The sequence below is a fragment of the Nanorana parkeri genome, unplaced genomic scaffold (genome assembly GCF_000935625.1).
Source record: "Nanorana parkeri isolate BGI_ZX_2015 unplaced genomic scaffold, ASM93562v1 scaffold409, whole genome shotgun sequence".
NCBI lineage: Eukaryota > Metazoa > Chordata > Amphibia > Anura > Dicroglossidae > Nanorana > Nanorana parkeri.
In genome coordinates this window covers 890,639-915,737 of record NW_017306677.1, presented here as the reverse complement: position 1 = coordinate 915,737, position 25,099 = coordinate 890,639, and the positions used below count along the sequence as shown (strand labels likewise).

The following is a 25,099-nucleotide window of genomic DNA, read 5'->3' as shown; positions in this document are numbered from 1 at the left end:
CAGTGGCTGTGTGCGTCCATTGACACACACAGCCCTGTGGCAGGCCACACCCCTCCTCTCTGCCCAACAGTTTAATTGATAGCAGAAGGAACCTATGGCTCCTTTGCCATCAGTATTCTCCCCTCGCAACCAGGAAGTGCGGGGAAGGGAGGATCGCTTCGGGACCGGTGGTGGGGACGAGCGTAGCTGACAGGAAAGTCTGGGGGAGACTGGTGAGGACTGGGGGAGAAAAAGGCTCTGAGCCGTTTTTACCCTAATGCAGAGAATGCATTAAAGGTATAGTAGTTGTGTACTGCTATTTCATGTAATCAGACAAGTGCATTATAATGGTGATTATTACACAGTAATGTTCCCTATTATAATCTATTTCTCTGATTAAATGATTACAGGTAGGCATGTGATCTATCAAAGTTTGAGACTACGTTAGAATGTGTGACCAGTGACGTGGTCACACATTTTAACGTAATCTCGCCCAGTTTTTCGGCAGCGGAATCATTTCCAACGCTTTCTCCGCTGTTCCAGGGCAGATCGGCATCACAAATCGCATGTGCAGGAGAACAGATCGGTCCTGAAATGTCACTTCTCTCCGACTGCGATCTCACATTCCACCGCACTCACAGTCTGAGAGAAGTGACATGTCAGGACCAATCAGCTGTTTTAGGGCAGATCGGTTCTCCTGCACATGCGATTTGCGATGCCAATCTGCCCTGGAACAGCTGGGAAGCGCTGGAATGCTTCACCTATTGGCGGTCACACATTCCACCGCCGAAAAACTGGGCGGGATTACGTTAAAACGTGTGACCACGTCACCGGTCACACATTCTAACGTAGTCACAACCTTTGATAGAACACCGCCATCAGGGGGGTAAGGCCGGTACCCATGTGAGGAGTCTGGGGGGCCTCTTACATGGGTATCAAGTGTACCGGGGTGGCATGGGGGCGGGGGCCAGTGTGATCCGCTCCCGTGCCCCCCAGTCTTGGACGTCTAAAATCTTGCACCAGGGCCCTTTGGCCATACAAACTTCCAGGAGTAGAAAGGGAAATGGCAAACAGGTTATATTTGCAAACTTGCTTGTTTTGCGATGAGCAGCATATAAGCTAAGGTGTACACTTTTTCTACATAACCGCCTTCATATTTAGTGCTGTTTTATACTGGCTTTGTAATGTAGACGGGGGCGAATACTGATATTAGGCTTACCAGTACTGCTACATTTTAAGTGAACAATTTGACTTCCTCTGTGAGCGATGCTGTCACCAGAATTAGAGAGATATTACCTTTTATTATGCAGATAGCATTACAGTGACACGTTTGTGCAGGTCAGTTTTAAAGAGAAACAGCCGAATTCTTTTCAATTAACTCTTGCAGTGGGGTTAATCCCACACTGCGAGGGTTAAGTGCTCATTTTGGTCTAGGGAAAAAATATGTAAGATATAGTCACCTGATCCTGGGTGCCGCTTGGCTGCTAGACTGCTCCCCCGGGCTAAGGACCTGTGATATCATCACATCTAATGCAGTCCATTAGATGTGAGGATGCTGTGGGACATACCACAGCCAGAGCAGAGAGGGGGAGGGGGAGAGGTTAACAGTCACTGCCGCAGGACCGAGGATCAGATGAGTGTATCTTCTTTATTTTTGCACCTACAATTTGCCCCAAAACGAGCATTTAAAAAAAAAAGTTCTGGCCTAGTGGTATGTTAATATAGATCATCAGTGGGTTCAGGTACACATTAATATGGAATTCAGGAGCCAGTGTGTCCAATTCAGGAGCCAGCAGAGTTTTTTTTTTTATAGGTGCCAGCTCAATAGCTAAAGAAAACTTCAAAATTAGGTGTCAGCTGTAATTTTTAAGAAGCATTGGCTACCTGGCTACTTGGGTCTGCCCAGCCCTGATATAATCTATTAGGCCCCTTCACACGGGCTGATGTGGAGGGGATCCGTGCATGGATCCTCTCCTGATCACAGCAGTACGGAGCAGATATCACCTCTGGGACATCCATGTCCATACAGTTTTTTTCCTCTATCTTGCGATGGAGGAACAAACTGCATTTGCTGGACCCCATGCCAGTCTATGGGGAATTGGATGTAAATGGACACGTGCCCATTTACATCTGATTACCCTCGATCCGGCACGATCCGGTCCGGCGAAATGGAACACTGTTCTGATTGTTTTTACGGACCTGGCCGGAATCAGGGGTAACCTGAAGTAAATGGACACTCATCCCTTTACACACAGCTGATTTGCATTGGGCATCCAATCGGGTCCGCCTTAAAAACTGCCAGGGAAGGGGAGATTTTTTTTTAAATGTGTCTAAAGGTGAACTAACCCTTTAAGGTATTGAAAAAAAACATTTTCTCCAGCTGAGATTTTGGGGGATCTTTTTCATCTGATGCGAACCCGGTTTAATAACTCTAACAGTGTTCTTGTTTTTCTCTTCAAAGCTTGATCGAGTTTTTCAATAAAATGAAGAAATGGGAAGACATGGCCAATCTGCCTTCAGATTTTCGTGAGAGGACCAAAAAGCTTGAGCGCAATTTTACTGTCACTGCTGTGCTTTTCAAAAAGTATGACCCTATATTCCACAAGATCTTCAAGAGCAGCCAGGAGGAGCAGCCACGTCAGCACAGGGGGCGGAAACAACGGTAAGTTTTATGCGAAGGAAGAACTAACAAAGTTGGTTACTACTATATGACGGAAGGTACATGTAATCTCACATTTAAACTTACCTCCCTTTCATTCTCCGTTCTCCCCTACAGTTAGGCTTCAGTTAGAACATTTCTGGTCACCATTCTCTGTTCTGCAATATTTGATTTGAAATATATGGCTCTATCAGTTCAAAGAACAATAGTTATAGTAGAAGAAGCAGTGGGCAGTGAAGAGAGCTTAGTGTAACTTACGGTTTATACTTGCCTCCTCAAATGCGGCAGGGAGTAATGTTGCTATAAAAAAAAAAAGCCTTTTAGAAAGCAAATCTTGTCGTCATTGATCTAAATATGGTAGGTTCTAATTTTCTGTGTCTGGAAATATTGTTACAGATTCACCGAATTAGATATAATGAGCATTCTGATTTATTGCAATAATTATTTCATTTATTGATGCAATAGAAGCCCATTATTTTGTGCTGGTAAACCTAATTGGTGATTAAAAAAAAAGACAGAGATAAAACAGGAACTTTTCTTGCTTTTTAATAACATTTTCACTTTACCTCTGGGTTCAGAAACAATTATAAGAGAGGGGGAAAAACGTTATCTCAAAGGCTTTGTATTACATCACAGTGAATAACTGGTACATCCAGCTCCCACATAAAGAAACACAAGTAGGTTCTTTTTATAAACGATTCGCAGAGCTATTTGCCCGGTGAATCGTTTAAAAAAAAAAAGACCCCCTTGTGTTAATTTATGTGAGAGCTGGATGTACCAAAGATACACTTATCAGCCAAAACATTATGATCACTGACAGGTGAAGTGAATAACATTTGATTGTCATTACAATGACACCTGGAAGTGGGTGAGATATATTAGGCAGCAAGTGAACATTTTGTCCCTGAAGTTAATGTGTTGGAAGGAGAAAACAAATGGGCAATCATAAGGATATGAGTGACTTTGACAAGGGCCAAATTGTGATAGCTAGATGACTGGGTCAGAGCAACTCCAAAACTGCAGCTCTTGTGGGATATTACCGGTCTACAGTGGTCAGGATAAAAGTGGTCCAAGGTAAGAAAACCGGTAAACCAGCGACAGGGTCATAGGTGGCCAAGGCTCATTGATGCACGTGGGAAGCGAAGGCTGACCCGTGTTGTCCGATCAAATAGAAGAGCTACTATAGCTCAAATTGTTGAAAAAGTTAATGCTGGTTCCGATAGAAAGATGTCTGAACACAGAGTACATTGCAGTTTGTTGAGTATGGGACTGCGTATTTGCAGACCTGTAAGGATGCCCATACTGACCCGTGTCCACTGCCAAAAGTGCCTACAATGGGCACGTGCGCATCAGAACTGGACCACGAACCAGTTTCATTTCACCGTGTGGTTTACCTGGTGCATGTGGGTCGCTTACCTGGGGAAGAGATAGCATCAAGATGCACTATGGGAAGAAGGCAAGCCAGCGGAGGCAGTGTGAGGCTGGGAAGGCATGCCGGCGGAGGCAGTGTGAGGCAATGTTCTGCTAGGAAACTTGAGTCCTGCCATTCATGTGGCTTTTGACATGTATCACCTACATAAATATTGTTGCTGACGGCAGTGGCTTCTTTCAGCAGGATAATGCACCCTGCCACACTGCAAAAATAGTTCAAGATTGGTTTGAGGAACACAACAATGAGTTTGAGGTGTTGACTTGGCCTCAAAGTTATCCAGATCTCAATCCAATCGAGCATCTTTGGGATGTGCTGGTGAAACAAGTGCAATCCATTGAGGCCCCACCTTGCAACTTATAGGACTTAAAGGATCTGCTACTGACAGCTTGATGCCAAATACCACAGCATACCTTTAGAGGTCTAGTGGAGTCCATGCCTCGTCAGGTCAGGTCAGGGCTGTTTTGGTGGCAAAAGGGGGACCTGCTCATTTTTAGGCTGGTGGTCATAATGTTATAGCTGATCGGTGTATACTGTATGGAAGACCACTTTGTAAGATTTCCTTACTAAAGAGTAGTGGCATTTTTCTGTGTTTACCAACATGCATCAGTGCTGAGGAGTATCTACTTATGTATCTATATACTGAGGGGTTTTTAGTATTCTCAGAGCTGAAAATTTGAGTTACAGACAACCTTTTGACAGGTATGCAAACTTATTTTATTTTTTTTCATTTCCTACTTAAAACCTTTAAATAGTATTTTATGTTTGAAGATACAGGTGGGGACTTCCCTGGCAACAGCTGATTGGACAGCAGTGGAAAGAGCTTCTGGGTTCAGAGGTGCTCCATTTCGAATTTGGTTCAGTCCGAACCTGAGCTCATCCCTATTGTTGACACCTGCGTATTATGGAACTTAGTAAATGATTTTCGGATAAGAATAAGTGTTGCATATCACTGAAAATGATCATTTAGAAAGCAACATTTATGTAAAATGAATTCTGTTAGCATTCCATTAAATGACATATAGTGTATGGACAGTGGAGATCTTCTGTGCATCTTCTTTTTCCTACCAACATTTCATCATCCATGGAATCTGATGATTGGTTTGGCTCCCCTACATTTCTTCCAGCTGCCACTATCATTACTTGATATATTTTTGCTTTTATTTCCTAGGCGCCATCCCTGTACCGTCTCTGAAGTGTTTCACTTTTGCTGGGTTCTGTTCATCAATGCCAAAGGTACAGTGAATAATCTTATATATTTTCTTCCATAAAACAAGGCCATAGTCTAAATCAGGGGTCTCCAAAGTTTCTTAACAAAGGGTCAGTTCACTGTCCTTAAGACTTTGGGGTTCATGTAAAGTTCATCTTTTGAAAACATATGTCTGCATAGTACTCTGCACCTTTTTGGACTGAGTAACTTTACAGTTACACAATAACAGTTGGCATCACTCGGAGAAATCATGCCCCAATGTCGGTGTCAAGGAGAGGAATAGTACCCTATCATTTGTATCAGTGAGAGGAATAGTGCCCTATCATTTGTATCAGTGAGAGGAATAGTGCCCTATCAATGGTGTCAGTGGAAGGAATAGTGGCCCCATCAGTGGTGTCAGTGTGAGGAATAGTACCCCATTATTGGGGTTAGTGGAATAAATATTGCCCTATTATTAGTGCCAGTGGAAGGAATAATGGCCCATCATTGGTGTCAGTGGAAGGAATAGTGGTCCATCATTGGTGTCAGTGGAATAAATAGTGGTCCATCATTGGTGTCAGTGCAAGCAATGGTGCCCCATCAGTGATGTCAGTGGAAGGATTAGTGGCCAAATCAATAGAGTCATTGGAAGGAAAAGTGCCCCATCGTATCAGTGGAAGGAATTGTGCCCCATTATTGGTGTTAGTCGAAAAAATAGCACCCCAATATTGGTATCAGTGGAAGGAATGTATCAAATCACTGGTGTCAGTGGAAAGAATGGCCCATCAGTAGTGTCAGTGGGAGGAATAGTTCTCCATAAGTGGTGTCAGTTTGAGAAATAGTGTCCCACTGTTGGTGTCATTGGGTGGAATAATGCCCCATTAGTGGAGTCAATGGAAGGGATAGTGGCTGAATCAATGATATCAGTGGGTGAAATGTTGTTTCACTGGGAGGAATAATGCCGGATCATTGGTGTCAGTGGAGGGAATTATGCAGTGGCCTCGCACGTCATTTATGTGTGCTTATATACATTTATACATCAAGGAGCTGTTTTAACCACTTCAAGACCAGGTGTTTAGACCCCCTTCCTGGCCAGTATTCAGCGCTGCGGTACTTTGACTGACATTTATTCCATCATGCAATTCTGTACTGAAATGAATTTTATACCATTTTTGGGGGACAGATAGAGCTTTCTTTTGGTGGTATTTAATCACCACTGGGGTTTTTATTTTTTACTATATTAAGGAAAAATTATTGAAAATTTTGAAAGAAAAATTGTTTTTTTTTCCCATTATGTTAGGAAACAATGATTATTACCCATATTTTTGGTAAAATATAAAAGACAGGGTCATGACCGGTAAATAGACACCAAACATGTCAAGCTTTAAAATTGCGCGCACCCACGAAATTGCAAAAAACTACCATACCCAAAATTTACCGTAGGCGACGCTTTAAAAGCTTTTACCGCTCATCAGTTTAGTGTTATCAGTGATTGATGGCCCTAGAATTATTGCTCTCATTCCAACGTTTGCGACGATATGTAACATGTGTGGCATAATGGGCGCAATCGTCGTTTTTGCACGTAAGATGTGACAGGCCCTCTTTATGGAGACATCAGGGGACTCCAAGACCCCTAATGTCACCTAGGACCCCTCTGAAGAAGCTGATGAAGCAGAGATCTGCTTCATCAGCTTCTCTCCAGCATTTGAAGCTGGAGAGTGACACAAGAATGCGGAAGTGATGTCATATACATCAGTTCCGCATTCTGACAGCGGAGAGGGGACCGGAGAGAGCTCGTGTACCGATCTCCCTCTGATCCCCTGTGACAGAGGCACTATGCGGGCTCGCACCAGGCACAGCGGAGCCCGGGACCAGCGTGACAGCGAGAGGGGGGGAGCCGCGGGGGGGGATTGCACATACCGGGACCTCATACAAGCGATCCGCCGGCTCTACAGCTCACTGCACCACACATCACACCTGCGTTGTGGTGTGAATGGGCCACATAGAAAACAATTGTTTCCTATGTGCCCTAGCAGTGACTGGTGTTGATTCGTTTTGGAAAAACACCAATCACCACTATATGTGTGAATGGGCCCTTAAGGAAATATAGTGGTGAAAAAACACTTAAATGTCAGTCAAAGTACCGCAGCGCTGAATACTGAAAAATGGCCTGGATGGGAAGGGGGTTTAACACCGCGGATGTCAACTGGTTAACCAATCATATTTTGTATGTGAATTATTCATGGCCTGTATAACTGTGGGGCGTGGTAGGGGAGTATCCTTTGCCTATATATTTTGTGCTAAAAGATGTCCATCTTTCTGATCTCTGAAGGTTGGGAGGTATGTTAGTATTGTGGGGCTAAAAGATTATCCTAAGAGAGAGGAGAATTGACACACTGGCACTTGGATATACCTGCCTGGCAGGCAAGTGGCAGCGTGTATGATCCAGTATAAACACAGGTATACGTTTAATGTTTCTGTACATATATAGTGCACAGCTATTATTTTAGGGGCTGACAAACATTGCAGACTGTGCATACTTACCAACATCTTCATCCCAGTCCTGCGGGACACTGTAAATCACCCTTCCAGATCAGAGCCACTTTCTTGGCACCCCTGCCAAGATTACACCTACTTTCTGGGTGGTCCCACCTCTAATTATTCGGGAAACCGCCCACTCTTACCTGCTAATGCCCTTTTTTGAGTTACGGCGCATACTCAATGACTAAAGTACGGGGAATGCTTTTATCTTGGGACACAACCCAGGATGCAGCATCATCAGGTCAGAGATGCAGGACTGTCCTAGAAAATCAATGACAGTTGGGCATGTATGCACGTGCAAATGCATGGGAATTGTACAATTTAAAGTAGTATTAAACTGTCAAACTTCTTTTCAATAATGAAACCAGATCAAACAAATATATATATTGCCCAGCAAAGTATTTCTTTAAATTATTTTCCCAAGCACTTACAGTCATCATATTTCCAAACAACTGGCTCCAACTCTCTGCTCGGCTTCCCTGAACTTCCTGTCCAGTACAAGATCACAAGGGGTGGCACACTCTTCAGCCGCTGTTCTAGTTCAGAGAAGGGAGATTTGCCTTGCTCTATTTTGTCCATGTGTTTGTTGAGACACACACTGCTCACTAGCACTCACAAGGGCGGCCCCGTAGGACCCTGCAAGGGAAAGGAGGCACCTTACAACAGGATATTAGGGCCAGTGCTCAGGGGACTAGCTAATTCTACAGGAAGCTGAAACACATCAAGGTGCAGCATCCATTGTAAGTGATTGCATCAGCATTTGAAACGCCATAAAAACCTTTTGAGTGTAATATCACTTTAATTGATATCCATATGCTTATATATAACAGTCAGAAGGCCATCTGATCTCTCAGTTTTTTTCCTGCACAAAACTTCATTCTGCTGCACTGTACCTTTTTAGGTCTATGTAAATTCTCCCTCTGGTTTGGAAATGGTTAATATTTTGTAATTTGATGGTTTGTATGGATCAGTAAAGCCAGTCTGATTGTTAATAACCCCTCAGTAATCCAGCCAGCACCAGATCTAACATTACTAGCAGTTTATCATAGCAACCACATTACAGCAGGCAAGTTAGGGCTTGTTTGTGTAATGCTCCGTGTCATCTGAGGACCAATAGGAGACGGCTTCCTTGTCAGACAATTCAGCTTTTCTTCCCGAGTCTGACAGCTACTGCACAAGTACACTTTGCAGAGAGCTTGTTAAATGCCTGGAGCCTGTGAGTATGATAACATTTTCAGGATATTTAGGTATAGACAGATGAAATGTTAATTGTTTGTTAAAAGGACCAGGATTGTGTACTGTCCTATCCAGACTAGGTGTGTTCAACCTGAAGCGTTGTATATTATTTCCCATATGCTGCACAATGTATGTTAGAAAGGAGTATGCATGTTTATGTATCAGGAGGAAATGTATCCCAGGGGTGAAATCATTCACTGTACCATCCAGTCTCTGTCTATTATCTTGGTTTGTGTTTTAGTGGAAACAGATCTTTTTTCTTTTAATTGTAATATGTTGATTATGTACATCTATTTTGCAGCTTGTGCTTTGTATGTATTTAGTTCACTTTGTAACAGTCTGTGTCCAATATCTTGGTGTGTGTGTGTTAGGTGAGGAACAGATTTTGTTTCTTTTTAAAGTGACAGTCAAGGGGAAAAAAAATGAGAAAAAACTTTCAGCAGGCAGAAGAGGCATGTTATGTATTGTCTGATATAAATCAAACTCATCTGCACGTGCACAATCGTCATTAGAATGTTCATGGCACTGCACATGCACAGCTGAGTGTACTTTCTTAGTACAATTCAGTGCCGGAATGAATGAACGCTTGTGTTCATGCGCAGGAGTTACATCATCCTACGTTGGCCAATCAAAATGCTCGAAGACCCGGCACCCAGAAGTTGCTGTGAAGAAGATGTAAGCACTGGCAAGGGAGCTCACGGATGTTGTAATACTGGAGTGGATGTATTTATGGACTTTAGTTCTGCTTTCAGTGTAATTATTTACAACTTGTGCTGTATATAGTGTGCATATATGTATAGTGTGCGTGTGTAAAAAATATTTTTGTATATACACACACTCCCTCTACATGCATGGTGCCAGGAAAGGAGTTCATGCTTCCTAGAGCCATTTAAAAATATTTTTAAAATAAAATTGTGAGCGTAATATACCTAGTACCTATAGTTTAAGGGGTGCTAAGTTGAGCAACTAACTAGGCAGCCATTTTGATTAAGGATTAATATGAACAGGAGCAAATAGCAAAATAACATATATATTACAATTGATCTATTGAGATAGGCATTTTGTCATAATCATACTTAACCACATCCATTACACTACGAGCACCTTCTACTGTGTAATATAGTCTCTTTCACAACTCCATCACGCTTTATTGATGGGTGCAAATAGCAATCTACAGAACTGTGAATATAGATACTTAAAAATGCATTGATTTATGACTTTGTTTATACATGCAATGTATGCCATACAGTGAGAATTTTGTTGCCATTATTATTATTAAGGATTTTTTTTAGTGCAGTTTGCGCAGCGCTTTACAATATAAGGAAAACATTACAATACAATTCAATACAAGATGGTAAGGAGGGCCCTGCCAGTGAGGGCTTACAATCTAATAAAAGTTCTGAAACTCAGTTTTACCTCCTCCATCCCTAACAATAGATGTTGTCCTTTTATCAGGTGGATTTGTAGTAGGTTTTACACATTTTAAAGTACAAAATAGACATTTCACCCCCATCCCTCTCCCAAGGCCAAGGGGGAATAACACCTAAAATCTAATAAATCACTGTAGGGCGCAACTTACACTTGAAACTTGCAAAACTTCTGTAACATTCAGTAATATATCTGGAGAGATATACCACAGTATAAAACAAAGAGCTAGCTGTTTGTGTATGACAATCAGTTCACAACACATAGGTAAACCTCCAGGAAATGAATGCACTGTTGTAATCGCAGTGAAATGCCAATAAAACATAATAGGTTTATTACATAACAATATTGTCTTGTACTTTTTACTACTGTTTATAGTTTTACAGGTGGTAGTTTCCAAGCCTTCTGTCCCACATAGTCACAATGTAAGTGTGTTGGACTTCCCGGTTACAGGGTAGTATATCAGGGTTTGATATCCATAATTTTGAAAGAACTTAGTAGCATGTTTTCATTAGACCATGTGAGGCCAACCCCAGAATAGTGTGCCAGGCCCATTAGCACAGTCCATCCTCACTGATAAAGAAGGTGAAGTTGTGGATATCCACTTCAAAGCAATCATTTTCATAGCTAAAAATAGGATTCTAGGTGAGGCTAGTTCTGTACATGAATCTAGATCTGGCAGATCAATAATACCCAGCAAACAAAATTTGGGGTTGGCCCTATTATTCGGAGGTTATCCTTCTTGAATAATGGTTTGATACCAAACTAAAAGCTCAGAATTCATGTGATAGCATCCTGAGAACACTGTGGTAGCTTGAACTCTTCATTAGGTACTTTGTATTCATCATGTGGCGCTACCACTATGCAGTTGTCAAGATATTCATGTCTATCTCATTATTTGTAAATTCTTCATAATATAATGAGATCACATAGCTATCAATGTACATGGAGAGAATTCTAGGTCTACCATTGCTGGCCTCCTTTTAGGTATTCTGGTATCCTATTTGTCTCTGGCTTCTGTCTCAGTTACAATCCTGGAGCAAGCACATAGCAGTCAGATCTCTTATCTGCTAAATTGTTCGGGTACTAAAGCCACTGGATCAATATAACTGTAATAATCGCCCCGGACTGGTGTAATAGTACTGTAATAATCGCCCCGGACTGGTGTAATAGTCCCCCCGGACTCGGGGTTCTATGTAATATGGATCTCAACTGCGGTGTCTGGATACGGGTCTCAGAGTAGCAGCTACCCTCACGTGCCCCGTTTTTGCAGGAGGCTGAGAGGGAGCTGCTTCACATCATTCCCCGCTGGTGTTAAGGGTGCCAAGTAACACAGTAACCCTGTGTAATCACAGCGGTGATCAACCAGTATGAGCTGATCAGTACCGCAACGATTAATCAGTATGAGATGAGCAGTTCAATAGTGGTTAATTAGCAAGAGACGAGGAATACATCAATGGCTTAAACAGCATGAGGTTAGCAGTTACAGCAATGGCTTAAACAGCTTGGGTTGAGCAGTACTGCAATGGTTAATTAGCAAGATAAGAGAAATACAGCAATGGTTTAAACAGCATGAGGTTAGCGGTACAGCACTGACTTAAACAGCATGAGTTGAGCAGTACTGCGATGGTTACTTAGCAAGATATAAGAAATACAGCAATGACTTAAACAGCATGAGGTTAGCAGTACATCAATGGCTTTCAATACTATCAACTGAGAGTCTTCCAGTCTATCTATGAGACCTGGTGCCAGCATGTGCTTCAACAAAGAATACTTGCGGTTCTGCTGGCCCTGCTGAGTTGCGGTAGTGACACGAGGTTGCGGGGTCCAAGGAGCGAGTGGTGTGCTGAGTTGATCAGCGTCCACCTACATCAATAGTGGGACGCCGATCAACTAACGAGCGGCGGCTTTAAGCCGAGCGCTCGCTCTAGAGGGGGCGGAGCTACGGGGCGCGCCTGCGCAGGACGCATCTCCCGGCAGAGAGAGAGGCGCCGGCGATCCACAACGCGCCTGCGCAGCACGATTCCGGGCACTGACACCAGGGGCCGTCACCCGATGTGTGCGACCCGAGGAGGAGAGGACCCGACGTGCCCGCACAGGCCCGCGACGGACGGCGGCACCGGACCTCACCAGGGTACGACCATTACAATAACAACCAGACAACTAGCATTTTCAGAGGGAGAGGCTGGCAGTGGCAGCTTCCATATTCATGTAGTCCAGTTTTCTTAGAGGTGACCAGGCACATATAAATCTAGGTACGACCAAATGCAAACAATTTCATCATCGCTTTATCAGTCAAAAATCTAAACGATCAATAAAAACGATCTGTATTTCAATCAGTTCTCTAACACAGCATGCAGATATTCAATTGATCAGATGCAATCCCCAAAAGTCCACCAAGGCCAAACAAGGCAGTGTCTAAATCAATCAAGAGTTTACAAAATCGATTTAATTGGCTCTTTGGTTTGTGTTTTGTATTCAATTCAGTTTTATTGAGGTATATGTATACATGTGTTGCAACATAAAATGTTGTTATTACGGTACATAAATACCTTGAAACTCTTGAATCAATTATCAGGATCTAAGCTTATAGTGCAGCAGTTCTCAACCTTTCTAGGGCCGGAACCCCTTGGTAACATTTGCCAAGTTGTGGTGACCCCCAACGGTAAATTTAGGGATGATGCGGCTGCTGCAGCGACATCTGGCGGCGTGACGGAGAGGGCTGAGGAGGACTCTCACCTAGCCCAGCAGAAATCACACAGCGACCCCACAGGTTGAGAACCACTTTCAGAATTAAAAAAAAGAACACCATAGGAATGCATTGCTAGATTCCTATTGGCTATTTCACTTTGTAATAGTCAATAGCAAACTAGCTATTGCACCCGCCCTCTGCTGCTGCCAATCACTAGAAGAGGACCTGACGGAGAACTTCAGGTCCCCCTCTGCCGATTGGCAGCAGCAGTGGTCGGGTGCAATAGCTAGTTTGCTATTGGCTATTGCAAAGTGAAATAGCCAATAGGAATCTAGCTATGCATTCCTATGGTGTTTTTTTTTGTTTCTGACTTACCGGGGCTGGCGGCCCCGATGTCAGAAAAAAAAAAAAGATTGCAGTGAAAGGTTTACTCTGCTCGATCGAGCAGAGTAAACCTTTCCGGGATAAAGTGTTTCTCTCCCGCGCAGCCGGGAGCCGCTATCCAATAGCGGGAGACTTCCGGGCGACCCCTGGCAAATCGTCATCCGACCGCCGACGGGGTCGCGACCCACAGGTTGAGAACCGCTGTTGTAGTGGATTGTTCAAAATGGTTAGTGATCCTTTTTTCTCACCTAAAGACCAAAAATGAATTGGAATCTGTCCTCAGGAAGTGGAAAATTCTTATATATATGCAGTTATATAGAGAGCAAAAATACTGTAAATGAAATGATGAACAATGAAGGAATCATTTTCTTGTTGGGTTAATTGGTTGGCAACTCCCAAATGTCTTCTGTCCCTGGATAATGAAGGAGTAGAATAAAGGTCAACTCTAACTTGATGAAGAATAATTCATTCACAGAGGAAAGGGCAAAATAGCTTTTAGCTAAACTATTAAATTTAGATGCCTCTTTCTAAAGGTCAAAATTTGCAATTTCATTTTTTTTAGGGGAAATATGATTTCTGTCAGTTTAACTTATTTGTGTTGCTGCTAATTATGCTATTAAGGTAACACAATAAGCCAGAGCAATCTATTTTGCAGATATATATAAAGACTTGCTACTGTTTTCATTGATTTATTCTACCCTAAACCAAAGTTAACCTATTTTTGTAAAAGGAACCTACTTAGCTGAATAATTATGTATATTTATTATTGTCATTTAACCAATCTACAGTACATTTTCACCATTTTCGTTCTGCTCCCCAACCTTACACAATTTTATTTCAAAATGTATTATTGTGTGTCTGAAGCCGCAACATTTTGTTTTTTAGTTCTGCATAGAGTACGAAAGGGTTTTCACCCTGCCAGGTTTTTATTGCTGTCTGTGCCTCCACTGGGAAGTAGAGATGAGCTCAAGTTTTGACTGAACTCAGAAGGAGCTCTTCCCAAACGTGGAAGGAAGCTCCTTCTTTGCCGCCTAATCAACTGCTGGTGGGGAATTCTCTGCACCCAGCTTCACATTAGCAAAAGCAGTGACATCATTGACCTTATATACCCAGATAGCAAGCAATTGAGCTGCAAGTTTGAAAATGACTTGCTAAACTATTGCTAGACTTGCCAAGCGTCACAATTGTGTTGCACAATTTCAGCAAGTCTGCATTGCAAGTCTCTAGATCAATGTGCTTTGCAAAAGTGCTGCACACTTGCAGTGCTCTTGCTAAAACCTGCAGGACTCTTGCTGTAGACTTGCCAAGCAAATTTGTTACAAATTTAAAAAGTGTCAACTAGAACTTGTGCTGCAAGTGTTGTGCAAGTCTACAACTTGCCAGGAATGTGTGCAGCAAGCTTACAACAATTACAATTTAAACCTGCCACAAGTTTGTGGCAAGTTATCCTTGCTATCTGGATAGCTACATGATTATATTTGGTATACTGTATGGCATTTACAGTACCTAATATGGATTTGTGACCATATTAGGTAAATGACATCAGCACAAGCATCCCACCCCTACATGCAGCTGCTGGGCGAGGAATGCCTGGCCCGGAGCTGATAGGTTAGCAGTGCCCATGGCACTTCATTGTTTGAAGGAGCTCAGGTTCTGACTGGGTTTGGTCCGAACCTGAGCTCATCCCTATTGGGAAGAATCCCTGTATCTCCTTGTCCTGGCGACCATCATCACTGGGACTGTAAGTGATTGAAAATCTAACATTTTGAATTGTCAATGGAACAGCAATAGAGGGGAAATCTTCAAACTGAGACACTTGTTGGAGTGAAGATAAGATTTCCTTTTAATTTGGAGATATTTTCACTTCCATGTGTCTGCAGGAAGTGATGTGAGATCTCCAGAAGAGAAAAGAGACAGACCGAAAAAAAAAAAAATCTGATCAATTTTAACCCTTCCCTTTACTATCCAAAATTCAAATACAGTAATGTTGTAGCAAAATTGGATGAAAAGCAACAGATGGAATTAGACTGCTAATGTCTGCAGTTTTAATCATATGACTCTTCTGTCTAAAAATGTGTTCTTGCACTTTACTGACACATCTGTCATTAGAACTATATCAGTAGACTAAATGGTTAATTTTACCGCTTAGCCAGTATTACAGTAGGCACCTATTTTATTATGTATATTAAAAACAAATGTAAAAAATAAACGGGTTCACACATGCATAATTGTTAGGGCTGGTAATGATGAAAATTTTCGTGTTCGATTAATCGAAATTTTTTTTAATCGATTAATTTCGATTAATTATAACGCACATACAGATCCAACTACATTGGCCTATACACATACAGCACAGCAATGAAGTAATAAAATGAACTAGGATCACACTAATCCAGCACGTTATTAATCTCACGTGCCCCATTCAATATGGCCGCCGCTTGAGTGGGGCAACTCAGAATAATAACGTGCTGGATTAGTGTGATCTTAGTTCATTTTAATTTCACCGGACTCCTCCCCCCTTCCCTTTTGTTAGCCGTCACGGACATCGACGTCAACGTACTCCACCCCCCTTCCCTAGCTTAGCCGTCACGGACATCAACGTCACCGGACTCCTCCCACCTTCCCTTCGTTAGCCGACGGAGCCACTTGGGGAAGGGGAGGAGTCTGCTGACATCTGTGTCCGTGACGTCACCGGATCGCCGACGGGACTTCCGGAAGCTGGCGGAGAGGTGAGTGTTTTCATTAGCGATCAAAACAATTTTAATCGATCAAAAAGTTTAACGATTAATCGACAAATTAATCTTTAATTTCCACAGCCCTAATAATTGTAAATGTAGACCTAGGCTGCCAGGCAAAGTACACAATTAAACTGCTTATCTCCATAGTGGGAGGACCCACTCACAATGCATGGCAACACATCTGCCCTGTGTGCAGTGCCTGGTGGTGCTATACATCATGAATGACCCACCAAATCATTCTACAGCAGGGCACCATGCATTGTAGTGCACTGCTTTTTTATAAAATGGGTAATTTATGTTTTTTCATGCATTGTAGTGCACTGGCAGGCCAATAAAAATTAGTGGGCTGCCTAAGGACAATGCTTTAACGAGTGTCCATTAGGCCCCTTTCACATGCACGGATCCTGTCCTGATCACAGAGGTATGGAGTGGATGTGACCACTGTGACATCCGTGTCCGTACAGTTTTTTTCATCTTGCGATGGAGTAACAAACTTCAATTACTGCACCCTATGTCTGTCCTTAGGGAATCGGATGTAAACGGACATGTGTCAGTTTACATCAGATTACCCTTGATCCGGTACGATCCAGTGAAACAGAACACTGTTCTGTTTGTTTTTCCGGACCTGGTTGGAGTCAGTTTACACACGGCTGCCCATTGACTTACATTGGGCATCCAATAGGGTCCACTTGAAAAACTGACAGCGGACCTGATCGGACTGGCTGTGTGAAAGGGGCCTTAAACTGACACTAAACTGAGGAGTTGAATCTTAAAAATGTATTCAAGTACCTTAACTATTAAAGAAAATGTATCTTATTTGTGTATCACTCGGCTGTAGATCCTCAAAAAAGCTCGCTCCTGTGATGGACTGTAACTTCAATACAAATTAGCTAACTAAACGTGACATTGTAGTCTATCATGAGAGCGAGCGTGGAACGGTGACTACTTTACAACACACACAGGGACCATAGGGAACAAAAATAGCCCCCCTCCAGAAGGAAAGACAGTGTTAGCACCAATTCAGAGATGATTTAAGAATCTACAGCCGATGTGATACCCAAATAAGGTACAGTATTGTCGATAGTTAGGGTACTTGGATGTATTTTGGCGATTTAACTCCTGAGTTTAGTGTCACTTTAACATACCACAGTGGAATGCTTAAGTGTAAATAGTTCTAGAATGTTTATGTTCAATGGCTCTAAAGCTTGCCTATGTCGGTTGCATATTTTTTCAAAATATTCAAAGATTATCATGGATTTTGGCAGTAGCCAACCTTTACATTATTCTGACACGTTAGAAAATAAAAGTGAACATTGCATTGGAGCAACCTTATTTTTGTAAGTAAAGTTGTGAATGAAATGCACAATGATTGAAATGTCCTGATTACTAGTTAGCTGATGGTCAAAGAGCAATGTCAGCTGGTTTGATTGATATTTAACATGCACAGGGAACTGATAAGAGTTATATAAGTGTCTTGCAGTGTTTCAATAGGGAAGATCATCAAAGCCATTTGCCCCTGTAGAAGTGGAATTACTTGGGAATCTGATCATTAAAAAAAAAAGATTGATAAGACCCTCTGAAGAATCTTCTTTACAAGACATTTGCCTTCAGTGTCCATTGCATGCCAGTTGGTCTCCTTATTACTGCCAATGCGGAAGTATTGAGAAGCCTGTGGTTTTATCTGGTCATCTCTGCTTTGTCAGAAGAGATAAACACAATACTATATAACATTTTCCTGTGTAGCTAAACAAAGTTCCCTTGCAGTGGGGCTAACTCCGCAGTACAAAAGTTAAATGCTTGTTTTTGTCTAGGGGCTAGAATAAAGCAGTTTTATTTACCTGATCTTTGCTCCCTCACCAGTCAGCACTCTCCTCTTCTCCCCTTCCTTTCCACTTGGGGAATGTCTCTTGGCATCCTCACATCTAATGCAGGTCTATGGAACCTACATTAGACTTGTTGACGTCAGTGGTCCCTAAACTTTTGGAGTCCAGGGAAGAGGAGGCTGAGTGGACGGTTCTAGCAGCATTTAGGGAGCAGGTGGGGGCAGGGAGCAGGTAAGTAAATCTGCTTTACTCCAGCCCCTAGGCAAAACTAAGCACTTAAACTTTGGGTTAAGGGTCATTTATTTAGTTTCCTTGGAGATGGTCTTTAATCCAAGTGTTAAAGGAGAACTATGGGGTTAGGGCTTTTCCCCATAGTTCTCCTTAGGGTAACGGGAGGACACAAACTAGCGTCCTCCCGTCACCCTAAGCTCAGTATACCGCGAGCTACAGCTCGTGGTATACTGAGACGCCGCAGCTGAAGCGGATCCCGACAATTATGTCTGGATCCTCCCAGCTGAGTGAGTGACAGATGGCTCTGCCTATCTAGAGGCAGAGCCAGCTGTACCCTCCCCCGTCCGTTCCGCCAGTCAGCGCTGGAGGATCGCAGCGGGGGAGGGGAGAATCTAGCCCCTCCCCTGTCACGGCAGAGAGCCGTGACAGGATCGAGAAGTGAGTGAACGCCAGTATGTGTTCGCTCACTTCCCGATCTACTGAGCCGTCCTGTGGCAGTCTCATTGTCACAGGTTGGCTAGAACTATGAGGTGAGTGAAAAGCACTCACCTCATAGTTCTCCTTTAATTTTCAGAACATATAAACATGTTCTGATGTCAATAGGTGCTTTATATTCAGCTCTAATTTACAGGAATAGGTCATATAGGTATTGTAGACACTTCATAAATGTTGAGTATAATATATAACTTTAGAATATCCTATCTGGGCCCCTTAAAAGTGCTGTGCAAATGTGGCTATCACTGTCAACCATAGACCTAATACCAGTACAAAACAGCTGTGAAGGCCTGCGCCTATTTATTTAACATCTGCACTTAACGTGTGAAATACAGTTGCCATCTGACTTCCTTTGTTTTTGTGGTTGTTTTTGTGGTTGTTTTTGTGGTTTATATCTACATTATGCAGTGTGTCTAAGCTAGCACAGAAAATACCAAGCCCTTTGTGAGTTTGTGAACTCTGACTTCACTTTCTACTCTGACTTCCACTTTTACTACTTGTATTTAATACTTTTTCCTTCTTGTGAAAACACTAAATCATAGAATGCACACCAAACAGTCTCAATAATGTTCCTTGTGCTGTAGTCACCAACCCACCGACATTCACAGGGTTAGCCACAACTTATTGCAGCAAAAGGCGTCTCACACCGAGGATTTTGTGTAAAAATAACTATTATTTTCTCATCAAAAAAAAGCAGCACCATGTAAATTCTAAAAAATGGCAACAGTTAGAGCCCACACTCTCTCTTTTTCAGGCCAAACACAAAACATCAAAACATGTTTAAATACCTCCATAACCAATCACTAACTGCCGCATCAATACAATATGTTCCAATGGGACAACAGCAAGGAAGTGGACCTGATGGGGAACTGCAAGTGTAATCAGTGAAATAAAAGGGTACATCCTACATTCAATAAAAACCAGATTATTTAAAAAAATTCCATCCTCCAAAATGAAGAGACAGACCTGCTGGAGAACCTCCTACAAAATGTAAATCTCACCCTATACCTTAGAATGAGAACATAACACCACCCAGGACAACACACCGCATGGGGAAGTACACAAGATAAACCCTCCAGTGTCTATCTCTACTGAACAGAATTACATGACCCAAAGGCTAAACCATACAGAGGGCACCCAGATTTGAACCAAGGACGCTGTGGAGTTGCAGTAACTTAAGGAAAAATTATGGGGTGAGTGAAAAACACTCAGCGCTGAAGAATGGTTGGGGGAGGGGGCAGGCACAGCTGACTCTGCCTCTAGATAGGCAGAGCCCGCTGTCAATCAGCCAATGGGGTGGATTGCAACAGTTTTGTCGGGATCCATCCAGGCTGTGGCGATCTCAGTAATAGCTCACTATATACTGAGTTTTGGGTCAAGGGAGGAAGTAGTATGTGTCCTCCTGTGACCCTGAAGAGAATTATGGGGAAAAAGGTTACTCCATAGCTCTCTTTTAAACAGAGCAGTACTAAACATCTTAAGTAAAAATTTGGTACTAGCTTTGTTGGTTGGTCCTCGCAAGATTAGCAACAATCAACCTACAGGTGTTAACATAAAGTCTTTCTGTGTTGATTGGATCAGACCCAATGGGGATAATGTTTCTAATCTTCTGATTAATAATAATTCTTAATGAATAATTCTGATCTACGGTACATCATCGAAGATCCTGAAATCTCAATTGTGATATAGTATGCCCCTGTTTCAACAGCTGGATGCACCAATCTATTCCTTATTGCTACCTTAACATTCTGTCCTTCATACATTGTGTAGTTTTCCTGATGAAAAGCAAGCCACCGGGGCACCTAATGCAAAATGTTGAATTTGTAAAAGATTGAGGAAAGATAATAAACAATTTATATCATAAACTCAAAGACTGAAACTCTTTTGTGGCGATTTGCCCGTCACAAGGTGTGAGATGCAACATTGACAAGAACATTACATGGAAGCATGCATAGGATATAGTGCAGAACCTTTATTTTGTGTTTTATACTTGAATCACTAGGTTGCAGGGGAAAGTGTTTATGATGTAGTAATCTACGGTCCCTGTATCTTATTAAATTGTCAAGCGCTTACTCTGAGATCATACATCAGCTAATAGAGAGGTAGAACTTGACATTTTAACTATTTTTATATTTTTAGGCCTCATTCACACATGAATCGGCCTTCACGTACAGCTCCGTGCTGCGTGCGGGGCCGTACCAAGTAGCTGCCGGGAAGGACAGGTGCTGCGTGTGATTAGAACGCAGCCCCCGTCCTTCTCTATGGGGCTACGCGGCCGTACGCCCCCCTACGCTCACCTCATTTGCAGGTCCGTAGGGGTGCGGGTGATCGTATTCATACGCCGCCGCAATGGAACATGTATGCGTCCCGGCCAGAAAACCCGCACCCCTACGGACCTGCAAATGAGGTGAGCGTAGGGGGGCGTACAGCCGCGTAGCCCCATAGAGCAGGACGGGGGCTGCGTTCTAATCACACGCAGCACCTGTCCTTCCCGGCAGCTACTTGGTACGGCCCCGCACGCAGCACCGAGCTGTACGTGCAGGCCGATTCATGTGTGAATGAGGCCTTATTGCCTTCTTAATTTTTCTAGTTGCTCTTTTTGTTGACTGTTTATAGTATTTGCATATTTTCATCTCATTCTACAATAATAATAATAATTTTTTAAAAACTTTTAGGGGATAAGCAACATTGTACTCTAGTAAAAGAAAAATATCTTTGCCACTATAACATTGATAGGAGAAATATGTAAGAATAAGCATTTCACTTATGAGTGGTTAGTATATGATCTCTTGTGTTAACATGTTTGAACTTTTTTGTCTTTGTTTTGCAGGAAACTTTCCAATGATAAGTGACGATTTAGTGAATTCTTACCATCTTCTCCTTTGTGCTTTGGACCTTGTCTATGGAAATGCCTTGCTGTGTCCTAACCGTAGGGAGCTTCTGAATCCCACCTTCCAAGGTAAGTAATTCATAATGCACACAGCCAAAGTGATAGTAAAGTGTCTCAGTATTTATACAGATGTTTACTTGAGTCCTCTGAAAATGTTCAGCATAAGGCACTTTTTTGCATTATTAGCTTTGTTAAGCTTCTAACTCTTAGAAGCTTTTGCTGAAATATTTTGGACGATTTTCAAAAGGATTGTTAACATGTGCTTTATGTGTGGTGCCGTCCATACTGGATTTCATTATGGTATTCAACAGTGGGTAATTGTGGGCATAGCGTTCTGTTTAGGCTTTTTTTTTTGGATCTCTAAAGGTTGAACTCGATGGACATGTGTCTTTTTTCAACCTGACTAACTATGTAACTATGTATTTTTGCACCTTTTAACACATATAACAAATCACTTTCAGTGGTAGATTTTAACCATTTCAGTCTTGCTAAAGAAACCTTTAAAATCCCCTACGGTGCCTCCACCCACATAAATATGAGTAATGCGGTATGATCTAGTGTACAATGGGATGGATGTATTTATAGAATGTCTACTCCTGGACTCCTGATAAAGCAACTCAATTATCTCAGAAACGCATTGAGAATTTCCCTTGCACGAAGTGGCTTAAAAGATTCAGCTGCTGCTGAAATATTTCGGAAGATTTTCAAAAGGTTTTTTAACATGTGCTTTATGTGTAGTGCCGCCCACTGCCTAAAGTGTATCTAAACCCAAGAACAAAAATGTAATATGTTACAGTTTACCAGTCCTTCCATATGGTGGCTGTATCACTTTCATTTTTCAGGCTTTTTCCTTTCCTTTCACCTGGTGACCCAGCCAGGAGCACACTTCCTATAGTGAGTGACAATCCTCATTCACTGTGCTGTATCTATTGAGAAGCACTGTTGTCTTCCTAGGACATGTTTTAGTTTTAATATATTTATATTTGCATAGTTAGGTTGAAAAAAGTCCATCAAGTTCAACCCATAGAGATAACAACAAAAAAAGTTGCCCACAGAGGAAGGCAAAAAACAAAAACCCCTATAAAGCATGGTTCACTTTGCTCCAGCAGGGCAAAACATTCCTTCCGGACCCCATAAGGCAAGGATATTCCCCGGATCAACAATCTCTGGTGCTTATTTTACTTATAAGAAGTCGATATCTGGCAATATTCTGTACATTTAGGCCTCATTCACACTGAGCGATTCGCAAATCGCGCGATTTGCATTTTGCGCGATATTGCGCAGTTTGTCGCGCGATATCGCGCAAATGGTTGCATTGAGCAAACTAGAATCACGGCAAAATCCGCTCGAAAAAGGGTCCTGCTGTAGCGACGCACGACCCGCGACAGTGACGGACAGAGCCCCATTGGAGAGCAATATCGCGCGGTAAATATCCGCGATATCGCGCGGATTACCGCGCGATAAATCGCTCAGTGTGAATGGGGCCTTAGGCATGCATCCAGATTTTTTTTTTAAAACAGTTAATTGAGCTAGCTAGAACTAGCTCCTGGGGGAGTCTGTTCCACATTTTTTACAGCTCTAACTGTGAAGAATCCTTTCCGTATGCAATAGTTAAACCTCTTTTCCTCCAGACACAAGGAGTGCCCCCTTGTCCTTTGCAGTGACCTTAAAGTGAATAATTTGGCACCAAGCTCACTATATGGACCATTTATGTATTTATACATGGTGATCACGTCCCCCCTTAATCGCCTCTTCTCAAGAGAGAACAAATTCAGGTCAGCTAATCGTTCCTCATAGTTGAGCTCCACCATGCCTCTTATCATTTTAGTTGCCTTTCTTTGCACTTTCTCCAGTTCCACAACATCCTTTCTGTGAACTGGTGCCCAAAACTGAACTGCATATTCCTGTTGAGGTCTTACTAATGCTTTGTACAGGGGCAGGATGATGTCTCTATCTCTCTGGAGTCTAGACCCCTTTTAATACAAGAAAGTATTTTGCTTGCTTTAGAAACTGCGGCTTGTCAATAGTTAAACCTCTTTTCCTCCAGACACAAGGAGTGCCCCCTTGTCCTTTGCAGTGACCTTAAAGTGAATAATTTGGCACCAAGCTCACTATATGGACCATTTATGTATTTATACATGGTGATCACGTCCCCCCTTAATCGCCTCTTCTCAAGAGAGAACAAATTCAGGTCAGCTAATCGTTCCTCATAGTTGAGCTCCACCATGCCTCTTATCATTTTAGTTGCCTTTCTTTGCACTTTCTCCAGTTCCACAACATCCTTTCTGTGAACTGGTGCCCAAAACTGAACTGCATATTCCTGTTGAGGTCTTACTAATGCTTTGTACAGGGGCAGGATGATGTCTCTATCTCTCTGGAGTCTAGACCCCTTTTAATACAAGAAAGTATTTTGCTTGCTTTAGAAACTGCGGCTTGACATTGCATGCTATTATTGAGTCTATCATCTACCAGAACACCCAGATCTTTCTCCACCATTGACTCCCCCAAACATACTCCCCCAAACATACTCCCCTAGAGTGTATGACGCGTGCATGTTTTTAGTCCCCAGGTGCATAACTTTACATTTATCAACATTAAACCTCATTTGCCAAATAGTTGCCCAATCGCACAGTGCATTCAGGTCTGCTTGTAAGATGGAGACATCCTGTAAGGACTGTATTCCACTACATAACATGGTGTCATCTGCAAACATAGAAATTGTACTTTTAACCCCCAAATCTATGTAATTTATAAATAGATTAAACAGTAAGGGACCCAACACTGAACCTTGGGGAACACCACTAACAAACCATTCAGAGTATGAATCATTGATCACAACCCTAAAATATATATACAGTAAATTCCCCATTATCTGTCATTCAAGCAACTGGCAAAAAAAGGTCAAGGACATATGGCCTCGATTTGTTTTTTTGTTGCCGGTGGTTCAATGCACACTAAAAAATTGTCGTTTGCATGGTGTGCACAAAAAAATGTAATTAGCAGGTAAGCTTAGGAATTATTTGGTTACATCTTGCTTCCGGGAGTCGGCTAGATTCCACGGTCGGGAGCAATAGCCAGCCTGCTATTGGCTATTGCAAATGCAATAGCCAATAGCAGGCTGGCTATTGTACTTGTCCACTGAGCAGAGGAGCGGACCTGAGAGAGAACTTTCTTTCAATAGCCAGCCTGCTATTGCAATTTGAAATAGCCAATAGCAGTCTGGCTGTTTCTCTCGACTGCTTACATTCATCTGTTGTCTCCAGAAGCTTGGGACGCCATGGCGGGCGGGGGATAACTACAGTTATCTGGCACCTACCAATCCCCGTGGGTACAGCATAACTGGGAGTTTACATAATATACAGTATATATGTGTGTACAGTATATATAT

At 42.4% G+C, this 25,099-nt stretch overlaps 1 protein-coding gene across 2 annotated transcripts in view; it reads left to right on the top strand.

Moving 5' to 3' along the window:
* The window catches only part of RBL2 (RB transcriptional corepressor like 2), a 75,487-nt gene that overhangs the window by 9,799 nt on the left and 40,589 nt on the right, over positions 1-25,099 (top strand). For both annotated transcript variants that reach the window (XM_018559653.1, XM_018559652.1), the window contains exons 3-5: positions 2,441-2,641; positions 5,239-5,303; positions 21,652-21,780. In XM_018559653.1, the coding sequence (XP_018415155.1) occupies positions 2,441-2,641; positions 5,239-5,303; positions 21,652-21,780 (395 nt within the window). The remainder of the gene's footprint in view (positions 1-2,440; positions 2,642-5,238; positions 5,304-21,651; positions 21,781-25,099) is intronic.